Genomic DNA, 13,815 nt, shown 5'->3' with positions numbered 1-13,815 from the left:
CACACACACACACACACACACACACACACACACACACACACACACACACACACACACACACTCTTTTAATAGAGTTTCTCTCTTCTTTACTTTTAAATGTCACTACATGTTACTGAGCACATAAGGTCATTTTTTTTTTTTTTTAGATCATTTCGGAGAAGACAGAGCAACCTCAGATGATGTGCAGCTTTTTTTTTTTCCATTCATCGTCTGTTTTCATTCTGTATATCAAATGTCCTTCAGATAATACAATAACATAGGATTTGTTTTGAGAAGCTTCATCATGGCTACCCGCTACAGCAAAGACAGGGCCAAGCACAACAACAGCCTAAAGCACATTCACAAATCAAATGTGAAAAGCCTTTAATCTGGTGGTTTGGCCAATGAACACTGAGAAACTCTAAATCTTATATACTTCGGCCTCCCTCTTGATCAATGAAGTGACGAGGATAAGAAAGTGAAATAGCTTTGCAGTCTGGAAAAATAGAAATTGACTGCAGATAATTAAACAAGAAGGAAACATTGCTGCAGAGTGACTGGACTTCCCTTCTCAGCCCACCCATTGTCAGGAAAAACATTGTGTGCAAATGTTTTTTTTGGTGTTTTTTTGGGGGAGGTTTATCAGCCCACAGCCACGATGTGGCCTTCACTAGAATAGAGAGCTGCTATGTTCCTCTTCTTGTGTTTTGAAACCACACACATACCTGTTTCTGCACCAGGAAGAAGTCCTTCTTGTATGCAGCGATGCCTTTGTTGAACTGGCGTCGCTCAGCTGCGGTCCAGCTGTCTGATCCTGAGCGAGAGACATTTAAAGAGAGAGAGAGAGCGAGAGAGAGAGAGACAGCCATTTAAAAACACTCAAGTATCTGCTTGCAGACTATATTCTGAATGGGAGGAGACCCTGACAAGTTCAATCCCAGCCCCCCACCCTTAAAACCTCTCTCTCTCTCACACACACACACACACACACACACACACACACACACACACACACACACACACACTCAAATCACTAGATAAACAATGGCGCTCCTGTCTTCTGCTTGGGATTAACCACATGCTGTAAGCCCCCTCCTTCCCTCATCGCATTGACCCTGACAATCCTCCACAGTCTCCCACTACCCCCCACACACCACAGCCCCGACACTCTCACTACTGCAGCTGCCATGGCTCTGAGGCAAAGTCACTGTTGGATGGTTGACACACCCATTATTATGAACCAGAGCACAAACGTAGTCAGAATTCATAAGCGCTGAAATCAGTATTTTCCAACTTATTATGCGCGTTTGTTTTGGGCGTCTGAATACCAGCTGGGTGGGGTTCATCAGATAAGGCAAAACATTTTCTGGACGCCAGAATATTATGACAGTTATTAAGAATTCAGGCAACTTTCTGTGATAGTTTACTCGTCACTACGTTAGTGCAGTCATAGAGTAACTGCACTAAGGATTATGTTCATTATCAAATGACTGTAAGGCTGTCACATTATCAGATATTCACAACACGATTATCGTAAACTAAAGAGAATTAAAAATTAATAATGATATTAATCCTATCAGTCTAATTCATCTTTGGTCATTGTGCACTTAAAGAAATGAGTGTCGGGATGTAAAGAGAGAGCCTGTAACCATAACTGTACAAAAGCACGATATTATAATATTTGTATTGTAAACAGTAAAAATTGACCGTTGATATCTTCAAATAACTTTTTTTTGTCCGCTCAACAGTCTAAAAATCCAAATATGATCAATTTATCGTCACATAAGACTAAGAAACAGTATTTGTTAACGACTCACCAGAGTAGTGGTAGTTTGCCAGATTATGAGACTTGGGGAAAACCGGATTCCTCAGCATCAGGAGGGACAGAGCGGCCTGAGAAACAAACAACACTTGAACAATGCTGGAAAGTGAACAAACATTGGCGGCACAGCGGTGATTGTTATGAGCCTTTATACAGCGGGTCACTCCCGACTCTTGGCTCCATCAGACGCTCCAGTTGAGCTTTATAAACCCGTTAAAAACACACTGAGCCAAACAATGACCCAGTTGCTTACAGGTAACCAGGGAGAGAGAGGGAGAGATAAGCATCGCTCTCCTTTCTCCTGCATGTATCCGGTATCAGAGTGCATCACATCATGACATTACACTCATTACACTGTGCTCTTTGAGAAGAAAGAAAAGTCTTGACCGTGCATGAATGTTGAAAGAAGGCAGTTTGAGCCGGACTGCTGCAGAGAGTGGGCGCATCGACACTTCCCCCCCCCCCCCTTACTAGTAGTTTCCTTGACAACGTTGGACCAGTGTTGGTCTTCAGCACTATAAAGCGCTCCGACAGCTCTGCTGCTACATCTTCAATAACGGAAGTATTGATTTAGGATCAACGTTTAAGTCACTGTGAACACAAAGTAATGCACAGTCAGCACTCTCGGTGTAAAATAATTCATCTTTTAGATCCGCTGTAACTTCATTGTTAGGAAACAGCTCTTCTTTAAACGAGACAATAATGGGTTAAAAATGTGACTTCGTTTTTAAAAAGCTAATATTCAGGAAGATTAATTAACACCATTAATGTTTTTGCACTTGTAAAAAGCCTTTTGCAACATTGCTTTACGTTGATATTTGCCTTTATGTGGTAAAACGCTTTGGAAGCTTTGTTTAGAAAAGTGATCTATCAATAATAAAGCAAAAATGTCGAGCATTTGATAGTTGCAGCTTTTCCAGTGTGAGAATTTGCTGCTTTTTTGCGTCTCAACATTAAAATAAATTGAATAAGTTTGAGTTTGTACTATTGATCGGACAAAACAAGATATTTGATCTGCTGGGACTCTTTGGAAATTGCGACAGGTGTTTTTTTAATTTATTATAATGAACTATATCGTCATCATTAATGAAAATCATTGGTAGTCGCAGCCCTATTTATTATCATTATAATTATTTAAATTAGTCACATTAACTTTGAGGATACAAGCCGGTCACATGCAGCATGGCTATTCTGGGATGCTAAGCTTTAATATTTCCTTTTTATTATCCCAGCATCCCTCTGCTTCTCTTAAATAATAATAAAAGTGACTTTTGGTAATTCAATGCGACGTGACCAGGAGAGAACCACTCGAGATGCTCCCTCATAACGTTTCACAGTGCTAAGAAATATGTTTATTTATTATATTATATAGTATAATTACATGAATCAATTAAAGTTTACAATGCTGTACATTTCCCCTCAGGACAAAACAAGATGGAGCATTGGTACAACACTACAGCACCATCACAGTTTCCCAAAGCATCTTCCAAGGTCTTGTTTTGTCTGACAATCAGCCCCAAACCCCAAATATTCAGTTTATTATCACATAAGAAAAAGAGAAGCAGATCTAAGACACGGGTAGTGGAACGTTTTTGCTTGATAAACTATTAATTGACTTCAAGAATAGTTGACATTGAATGTTCCGTCTATGGATTAATTGCCTCTTTGTCTCAGCACTACAGTTAACCCTGTGCATCACACCTCACTGACAGCATGTGCAGCTCCACGCTCTAAATAACCAAACCGTGTCGCTATCTCAGTCATCTCAGGCCACCACACCAGTTTCACTGCAAAGCATACTGAAAGTCTGCAGATCACTCGCTTCCGTTCAGTAATCACTGACAGCTCAGATCAATCACTACATTTACGTGCACATGAGAAACCCCGTCAGTGGGAGACAAGTTTAGGCAGGAAGTCAGAGGACACTGCAACAAACTGGCTACTTTAAATGTCACGTTTATATGCCGCTGGTCAGGAATCAATGTTTTAACTAAGCCTGGCATACTTTCAGTGCGTTAGTGAGATATGAAGCTACACTTCGACATGTTTTTGTCCGGGTTGGGTTTTGGGATTTAATTATTATGGATACAAGGATGCACCGCTACGGTTAATGATGCCCCCTCACAACACCACTGTCTTGGAGCATTTTCACCCAGTTACAACAACATTAAGACCAAAAAAAATCTGGATTTACCAGCAGTTAGTGAGACTTTATAAATCCCGAACCCCGATTAAGGAAACTAAGCTTCTCCTTCATACGATGAGAAACATGAAGAAATCAGGTTAGAAATAATCCAGTTACTTAAGTGCATATAAACGATCTGATTGGTGAATTGCTGTGTCTGTTTCTGTGCACTAACTGCAGCTGAGGCGGGTCATGAATTATATTAATGCTACCATGGAAATATGGAATATAATTATGTTCACGAGTTTTACATTTCCTGTCGTTCAAGACAGGAACACTTTAGAACGAATGATTTATTATTGAATTCATGACTAAAATACTATAATCCCTTTCACTTCAATAATTCTGTAAAAGCCCTCCTTCTCTATAACATTAAATATTAATGACTATATAAAACATATGTATTAAGAATTTTACCACTCAAATCAGCAGCTTGCGTTTTGATTTCATCAGATTTGATTGACCAAACAAGGCATGTTGCTAAATCCTGATGGTTGCACAGAAGTACTTGACATCATCCGTTTCACCCGCTCACTTCAAACCAGCAAGAAGAGCAAAGAGAACAACACAGCTTCAGAGGTTTCTCTCATGCAAAATATTAAAAAAAATACTGTGTTTATACAAGATCCCATCACTCAGGGAAAACAAAATGTGCAGCTCCTTTAAGTGTGTCTTTCCAAATGGTAGATCCCTCAAAAACATGTAAAATTTGTGACACCAAGTGTTTTAATAGGAGCACAGGTTTGTCTATGTGTCACGGCGATCTTTACGGGGAAACCCGGTGTTTGGTTTTTGTCCCTGCCTTGTCAGTCAATATGGATTGTTCTGTTGTGCTCACCATTATCTCCCCTTTGCACTCATACAGACAATGGTGGGCTAACTCCTGGTTGGTGCCGCCTCCACACAAAACACTGGAGCAGGCCAGGTGCATGAGGTCTTCCACTGTAAGACACAGAGACGGCGATTGTGAGCACGGGAAGAAAAAACATTTTGTTTTTATAGTTATTATTTTGTATTCAGTGGTGACAAAATGTTATTCTTGTAAGCGAGAGAATAAACGTCAAACTAAAAGATAATTGATTCAATTATGAAATGGCATCGTGCATGTAGTTTTATCTAAGTAAAAAAGAAAAACATCTATTTTTAATAATGTGCGATCAGCAGTACCCCGAATCCAAAACAAAACTTCCCCCCGGACTGACAATGAAGTTTATTTTGCCACATTAAATTGCATTTCTATCCCTGGAGAAATAAAATTGCCTGCATCTGCTCACTGAAACCCATGTATCTAAATGCAATATAGGAAAATAAAGAAGTAATTTGCTGCTGGAGACGTCTTAAATTGCAACAACTCGATAATGAATTATTGAACACACTCCAGTGATAACAACAAAAAAAAAAAAAAAAATCACTTCATAAACAAGAAAATGCTAAACTAGTAAGCTTGGAGAAAAAGAAAGAAAGGCTTCCTGTTAATTCTAGGAACAGAGGGTCAGCTTCATGGTAAATAATCCCCCCACATGCACGTCAACAAATCCTGCTCCTGCAACGACAGTCTGACCGTATTTATACTTTCAGTTTCAGGTGATGTAACAACTGTGAAATACTGCGTTTGGTACCTCTCTGCTGGAGGTCAGGCTTTTCCTCCAGCTCATTCAGTGGAGCCCAGGCCAGCTCCGCTCGATGATGATCCAGCTCGACAGCTGACCGCCGCCTCAGCTCTGGCACCTCGGCCTGGTACCGCGACCCAATATTTATCCGTCTGGGAACGGGACATCAGTGTGAGCTACACGGCTTTGAATTTGATCGATTCAAAATTCATCGAGTGGCTTTGCCACTAAGACACATTCGTTCACTGTTATATATTTAAGACATCATATATCAATATCAGATTACTTGTAAGAGTAAGCGCTTGTTTCATTTCTGAGATCACATTTCGATTACTTGGGTTTTCTCTCTGCTGTGATCTTTAAATAGACACAGGAAGATTGTTGAGGCTCTCTGGCTCCGAGCACCACAATCATTGCACTGTTTTGATTTCCAGCTCGTTACACAGCTCTCTTTTGTCCTCTCAGCATAATGAATAAAATGCTAATTCCTTTTCCAATTTAGTATTTTTAAAACAGAGCGCACTTCTTCAATTCACTGAACCAAAAGTAAACGGATCGTCGCTGTGGTACAAAGGTCGCGTTCAAGCAGGAAGAAAGGCTCATAATTCAACAAATGCGTGCATCCCTGTAGGCCTACATGGCAGCTGAAAGCAGATACCTCGGTGTTACAGTTGTGAAATTCATGCTGTGTTACATTACCAGACAACTCTGTTCCAGCATGCCCCCTCCCACCCCCTGCATTTCCAGTAGGCCTGCAGTATTTCCAGCTGAGTATGTGTGTATGTGTTCTGGCAGCCTCCATCAGGGAAGGTGGGCTGCTAAAAGTTGAACTGCGCTGGCTCTCGCGTGTTTGGGAGTGCAGCAGGCCCGGCTGAACGCATGATTTATGGGAAGCCTCGCTGGCTCATCCCTGACTGTCTGCTGAGCAGCCCCAGTCGGGGAAACAGCTTGCACAATGCAGCCCCCATGAACTGCACCTCACGGTTGATGCAACTCCAAAAAAACAAAACAACAAAAAAAAAAAGCCCAGACTTATAGTTTAAGGGTTAAACTAAATGGAGCCTCGGTGTAACTTAAAGCTCCACTTTCTCTGCTGCTCTAATTTTCATAAACATCAAAGGCATCAGTGGCTGTGCTTACATTTATGGAATAACTTGGCCGTTGGCCGTGTTTCTACTGAAGGTCTTCTTAGCTTCAAGTTGTTTACATGCACCGTTGATACCCTGCAAGTTTAAAGGTATAATCCTTAAGATTTTCATGAAATCAAACCACATTTCTGCTCATGTTTATGGTCAGTATTCTTATTATATGTATTCAGTAATAATGACCTCTCTTTTTTTATTGTTATTGTCAGATTGCCCATCAACCAGAGTACGACGGCGTCACTGTTTACAGTGTTAGAGTTGTGTTAAGTTACTGCTATTAATAACAGAACATCCTTCTGCTGCTGCTGCTTCACGTTGAAAGAGTTCAACCTGTAAAACACAAGATTGCTTTTATTGTGAAGCAGCCGGGGGAAATGTATATTTGTCATAAGGTCAACCACGATCACTTATGAAAAATGCAATCTCAAAACCCCATCAGCTATCGGTCTGACGATAGATGAGCCTCCGGGGGGGCGAGGGGCCATATTCCTGGGGTAGCGGGTGCATGAAGCAAACATCCGGGCCAAGACTTCCTTTTCCCTGCGCTCGCAAAATCCAGATAACAAGCTCATTTTAAACCAACAACAAGCAGAATCACGGTACGACGATAGCCAGTGGGCTCCGAGTTTGAATTTTGGCAAAAAGCGTTCCGCCTCCTTTTCTCTCCACACAGACATTGTGCCCGCATTCAACCGAGGCCTGCTCGAACGTGATTGGTCAACTCGAACTACAGACGAAAAGCAAAACGCGAACACCAACATCTTATCCTGTTGCCCACAGATTCTACATGTGAATGCAGAATCCGTTTATCAGGATGATCAAGAACGCGCCAACAAACGACCAGACGATAAGCAGTTTTTACTTCTTCCCCCCCGACGGTGAACAATTTTTAATTTCCTCCTCAGCATGGTTGCTGGAATCAGATTGTCTGACTTCTTAATTAAAACAATGCGACATACAACTTAATAACCAAAACGACATCCTGTTCAGCACGTACGACATCAAAGACCACCGGCCTCTGATGCACTCACTGCCATTATCTTTCTAAAGGTTTCATTTGACAGTTAATATGGAGCAGTTATGGGCAGGATGCACTTCCATTGAGAGAGACATTAGACTGCATCGTTAGATCAGAGGGCGATTGCTGGCGCTAGCGCTAGCTGCGGATGACAGGGCAGAAGATTCCAGTGGTAACAGCGGCGGAGAGGAGGGCCGCCTAAAAGGACGGGTTTGGTATTTCAAGAAGTCTGTGTCCTCTGTCAAGACATTTCATGATTCAGCCCAGTGTTATGGTTTCAATAATTGATTTCAGAGCTACTACTCTGGCTTTGGTAATGCACGCTCTGCTTTGAGCGCCCTCTGAAAATGACACACAACTGCTCCCCAAAACCCCAAAACCTTTCCGCAGTGAAAGAAGATATATTTTGGGGGATGTTGAGAGGGAAATACTCACGGTTCTATGCTGACTGGAGTGGCCTCGCCTATAGCAGACAGAACTGGTGGTGTGATGTCGCAGCTGTCTGAAAGAGCAGCAACACAAAATCCACTCAGTGACATTATCAAATATATATATAGTCAGAAATCGCACATCGTTTCTGCCAGATGCTTCTTACGAGCGTGCGGAGCTTCATATTTGAATTCCCACAGTTTAGATGACCCGTGGATAATTCAGGGAGGTCTTATGAGCTTGTCTTACTTACTGGAGCGCAACAGGCTGCGTGTTGCCGACTTGGGCGTTGCAGGAGGCGGCAGGCCCTGGCCGCTGGCTGCGACAGAGGACAGGAAAGTGGAAAAGTAGAGCCCGGAGCCCTCGCGGACGGGGCTGAGGATTGGCGGCGGCGTGTAAGGGGGAATGGAGAGAGGGTTTTCGGCGAGGCGGATGGGGGATCGTAGGTGGCTCTGGTAGGGTGTGATGCTGGAGTAGACAGAGGGGGTGATGAATAAACCAGGTTTGGGCGGCGGGATGAAAAGGGGTTCCGGCCGCGGACGCCGTTTAAACTTTTTGCCTTCATCGTCTTTCTCCCCTTCGGTTCTTCCATTCTGGTGGAGGGAAAAAAAGTTTATGAGGTAGATTTATCAAAGTGCACCGTGATACATGCACCTACAAAAACTCGACAGTATATATGCACGCTTATAAAGTCGGCTTCTTGTGAATTTATCCTGATAGATCCTAAAGAGAAAGAACAAGGCACCCCAACCCTCTACTGTATGGTGCATAATGTACAGTATGGCAGCACTAAACCCTGATAATCTGCCTGATCTGGGACAGGGCAACCAGTTCACCAAATCCACCCCCCCCCCACCCCCCAAAATGAAACAGGGAAAGGGAGAAAAGTGTGGAGGACTGAAATGGGAGCAGGGGAGACACGGAGCATGATGGGGGGAAGGGAGCGCATGTTGGCAGGGAGATGTGGCACAAATGCAAGGATTTAATAGCTGGAGTTCAGAAAGACTGAAAACAGAATGAGGAAGACAGTTGACACCAACCTGCAACCTTCCCCTCCTTTGTAAATTAATTCAAACAGTTTAACAAATAATGTTTGTAAAAGTATGGAAATCTAACAATTAAAAAATGGCATCAAAGTACACCAACTGCAAAAACAAAAGCATCAACGAATGAGTATGTAGCTACCTGCTCTGAGCTCTCCGACGCGGAGTTCCTGAGTGAGCGCCTCCGGGTGACGATGACCGAGGGCTTGTGGTCGGGGCGGCCGAGGTCCAGGGGGTTTGAAGGCCTGGGTGGCCAGTTGGGGGCCAGGGCTGCTTCATCTCTGTCGGGAGGGGAGGCACCCTGTCTTCGCACTGGAACAGACACAGGGATGACGAGCGGCAGGAGCTCGTCTCGAGGCCGCTTGGCGTTCAGACCCCCTGTTCCAGTGGGACTCCACGGCCTGTGGGGCTCCTAATAAAGACGGAGGGTGAGACAATGCATCTAATGAATGGATTTTTGTTTAATATACAACTTTAAGAGGATAAGCGAATACATTGCAAATGTACAGCATATCGGCAGTAATTTTGATTTAAAAATTTACCTATTTAATCTTCTTTAGAGTTATTATTTGCCGTTTTTACCATTTGCTTTCTACCATGATTAAAAACTGAATACCTTTTGGATTGTTGGTCAGACAAATTAAGTCTGTGGGATTAAGGAAATCCTAATGGGCCAAACGATTCATTCAGAAAACAACAGACAGATTAATTGATAATAAAAATAAGGGTTAGTTGCAGCGCTGCAATAAAGGTCTATATTATGTCCTTTTGGAGGTGAAGCTGGGGGGGGGCTCCTCAAGCTGGACTGCTGTGATGGTTAAAAGATTGATTTATCAAAGACACTTCCATCTGTTGCTGTTTGCAACACTTACTCACAAGCTAATCACATTAAGACTCTCAGGTGACACATTGTGAAAAACATCAAGTCGTGTAGCGGATACAGTGCACCACGCAACAAGTGCAAAAAAAAAAAAAACCAATCACAACCTTTAACAACTTCAGTTATTGTAGCTTAGCACAACCCGGCACAATACATCTCAACTAAAATGTACCTGTGTGGTTACATATGTTAATTCTGCCAGGGCAGGCTGCCAAATTATAATCGATAGAGTAAATCAGGAACCCTAAAAACCTCGTTCCTTAGCTCACACAAACACACAGATCGAAGAGAAAATGATGTCAATACTACAATGGAGTGTTAACAGACAGTCAATACAGTATGAAACAAGCCTGAGCTGCATTCCTAATTGACAGAATCCAAAAACAAACAATGAACACCTTGATGCAGCACTGTTAGATGCAGCATTCAAGTGACAGACCTTAGATACACGTGAAAGGAACCCTCCCCAAAAAAAAAAAAAAAAAACATTCTCCACATTTTTTTTTCTTTGACAAAACCATAATGAGTGGGAATGAGCAGCCCGTGTGCAACTCTGGGGCAACTTCAAAGCCATCTGAACCACCACATCATTGAAGACAGATGCATTCCGTCACTGCACAATGCATCTTCGTGGGCAGGGAGGCATGCAGCAGTGTGGCTACGCTGGATCTGCGCTCATTACTGCTGGTGGAAAACTCCAGTCCCTCCACCGGAGCAGTGGAGAGATATTCTGCTGAGCACTGCAGGCAGGGCAACCCTGCACCCCTCCCTGTATGGGGGGGGCAGGCATGTAACTAAACAGTGTCTGTATGATCAGCTAGCCGTGAGGCGGATCCAGGGCACGGCCATGCTGAACTACAGACACACTGAGTCAGTGCTGTTTGGCGACAGAACGTGTTGCATAATCGACACATTCAGCACCTTTAACACAGACAAGTACTGCTATTTCATCAGGTTTGTTCACCGATTCGTCTCGCGAGAGCTGAAAGGCACATATTTGTGAAGTGCATATTTACCTTGCGACAGCATTCACAATGCAAGGTCTTGTTTTAGCAACAGACTTTCCTCACAAGGCAGAGCTGAGCAGCCCTGTTCTGCGGTGCAAACTTCGTAGGGCGTTGATTACGTTCAGCATCTCTTCCAGCAACACGTTAATCACAAATAACACAAGTTCTGGCACAGTTTTCCCTGGCAGTTTGTTCCAGTTCCCGCTCTTGTTCGGGGAGCTACAGTCCCACTGCAATTATACCCTCGGATAACACTAAAAAAAAAATTGATTTTTAGCTCTTGCTGAGATAATCACAATTAAGGCTTACAGCCAAGCTATGAACTGATACGCAATCATAGGGACTTGGAACACTCTGTCCTTTTATGTTAAAGGTTATCTCGCTTAAGAGGAAACAGCTGAGAAACACATGGGAGAGCAAAAGAACGAGGAAAGGCAGAAAAGGAAAACAGAGAAAGACGAATGGTTCTCAAAGTACATACCTTTACAATATGTGGTGGTAGAGACTCCATTTCCGAGGCCTTCTGAGCGAGAGTCTCCAGGTTGACCTCCTGGGACACCCTGCGTTTCCTCCGCGTGCTCTGGATGACGCCTGTTGGGGCTGCCTGGACGTCTCGGGCCCCGTTCTGGGAGCCCTGCGGCCCCGGGGCAGCCTGATCCGAAGAGACTGAGAGAAAAGGGTTGTCCGACGGCGCCCCCTCTTCCTTTGAGAGCCGCCGTGATCTGCGAAGCTGCGTTTGGGATTGAGTTTGGGGTTGTGACTGGGACGGGGCCTCGGGCTGCAGAATGGGCGGCAGCAGATCCGAAGGCTGCTGGGGTTCTGGGGTGATGTCCTGGATAATTGGTTCCTGGATCTTTGGGAGAACTGGAGCCGAGGACTCCTGGGAGTGCACCACCACCACGGGCTGTGGATGCGGGTGTGCATTTTGTGCACCGGGGTAATAGTCAAGCACATGAGGGTTTTGTTGTTGCAACTGCTGACGTTGCATTTGCTGCTGAATTTGAAGCTGTTGCTGTTGTTGCTGTATCTTTTGTTGTTGCTGCTGCTGCTGCTGCTCGTGCTGCATTTGTTGCTGCTGCTGAAGCTGTTGCTGTACATGCTGTTGATGCTGAATGATTTGTTGCTGCTGCAGTTGTTGATGGTGCTGCTGCTGAATTTGCTGCTGAAGTATGTGATGATGTTGTTGCTGGCGTTGTATTTGCTCTTGCTGCTGCAACTGGTGTGGGGGTTTCGCTTGCGTTGGGTAGTTAGGTGGGTTGGGTAGGGTCGTCCTGTTGCCTTGAAATGCCTGGTAGTACGCTGGCAGGTGCTGCTTGGGCTGACCAAAGGCCAACTGGAAGGGTTGCAACACTGAGCTTCCTCCTGGATGGGACGTGCTGTGCTGCTGGGTGTTCAGCGCCCCAGGTTTCAAGGTCTCCTGAAAGGCCTGGGACTGCTGCTGCTCCCAATCCAGCCCCGGAGCCTTAGACGCATCCCTGTACGCTTCAACTGCAGGGTTTGGCCCCAACTGTTGCTTGTCTGCCGCTCTGTTTGGGGGCTGTTGATGTGGCTGTAAACCAGAAGTCTCGTGCATTGACTTCACAAATGTATTCTGGGTCCTTGAGTCCGTTACGTTGACTCCCCCCATGTAGTTAGTAAAGTTGTGTCCCCAGTTAGTCATGGTATTCCAGGAGGCAGCTCTCTGCTGCTGGGACACGGATGGCTGCTGCTGACTGGGCTCCTGGTGGGCCCATTTCATAGGCACAGTCTGCTGATAATGACCCCTGCTCTGGTCACCCTTGTCTGGGCTGAAGATGACAGAGTTCAGGTACATGTGAGGGGCCTCTGGATTGGAGGTTACAGTACTTGCAGCCTCGCTCTGTCCGGGGTCTGAGGCAGGGCCACCGGGGACATAGTAGGACCCTTCAGGCTGTTGAGGACTCTCCTTCATTGCTGTGGTTTGATCGCTGAAAAATGTGATGCGTTTGCCCGTTCTTTTGGCGCTGGGTTTCTGCTGAGCTGGTACGCTCATGACGGGCATGAAGAAGCCGAGTCAGGTGATTGTTCTCAACCAAACCAGCTACCAACGCTCCACTGGATGACTTGAAATATATACATATATATATATATATATATATATATATATATATATATATATATCTCAATCCAAAAACAATTGTGAAGTAAAGCTGTAAAACTACATCGACATCAGAGATAATCTTCTCTTCCCCTCTGAAGTTCTTTGTGGCCCACTCAGAGGTCCCGGGCCTGGGGTGAGCAGATCTAAAGGAGTCCGTGTGTTTCTCTCATTCATGGGCAACACCCTGTATAGAGAAAGAGAGAGAGAGGTCAAGCACCAGACTAAAGGGGTCCCCACAGGGGCGTCTCATTAACACCCCCCGCCTCAGTCATTTAAAAACCTGCTGTTTGCGTTTTTAAACAATGGACCTCCACTGAAATGTATTGGGTGTGAGAATAGAGGAGGGGGGGGGGGGTCTAAACTGTGTTATCATTCACTAAGCTCACGTGACAGGGATAAGGTCCAGCATTCAGGCCAACACGTATACCGGACCTGCTGGAAGGTAGTTGGTGGAGATCGCTAAATCAATAGTTCCTGTAAACGTCATTACTGCACAACGTTTAATCCTGGACCGTGACATCAGCATTCAATGACACACACACACACACACACACACACACACACACACACACACACAC

At 44.5% G+C, this 13,815-nt stretch overlaps 1 protein-coding gene across 2 annotated transcripts in view; it reads right to left on the bottom strand.

Moving 5' to 3' along the window:
• mideasb (mitotic deacetylase associated SANT domain protein b) overlaps positions 1-13,222 on the bottom strand; it is a 17,292-nt gene extending 4,070 nt beyond the window's left edge. For both annotated transcript variants that reach the window (XM_031847537.1, XM_031847538.1), the window contains exons 1-8: positions 11,600-13,222; positions 9,374-9,643; positions 8,442-8,781; positions 8,195-8,261; positions 5,606-5,748; positions 4,825-4,928; positions 1,797-1,872; positions 705-793 (exon numbers count right to left, since the gene is read on the bottom strand). In XM_031847537.1, the coding sequence (XP_031703397.1) occupies positions 705-793; positions 1,797-1,872; positions 4,825-4,928; positions 5,606-5,748; positions 8,195-8,261; positions 8,442-8,781; positions 9,374-9,643; positions 11,600-13,138 (2,628 nt within the window). In that variant the 5' untranslated portion in view covers positions 13,139-13,222. The remainder of the gene's footprint in view (positions 1-704; positions 794-1,796; positions 1,873-4,824; positions 4,929-5,605; positions 5,749-8,194; positions 8,262-8,441; positions 8,782-9,373; positions 9,644-11,599) is intronic.
• Between the last annotated feature and the right edge of the window lie 593 nt (positions 13,223-13,815).

Source organism: Anarrhichthys ocellatus, unplaced genomic scaffold (genome assembly GCF_004355925.1).
Source record: "Anarrhichthys ocellatus isolate YVR2014 unplaced genomic scaffold, GSC_Weel_1.0 scaffold7, whole genome shotgun sequence".
NCBI classification, from domain to species: Eukaryota; Metazoa; Chordata; class Actinopteri; order Perciformes; family Anarhichadidae; genus Anarrhichthys; species Anarrhichthys ocellatus.
The sequence above is the reverse complement of the archived record's forward strand: the minus strand, read 5'-3'. Positions and strand labels throughout refer to the sequence as shown.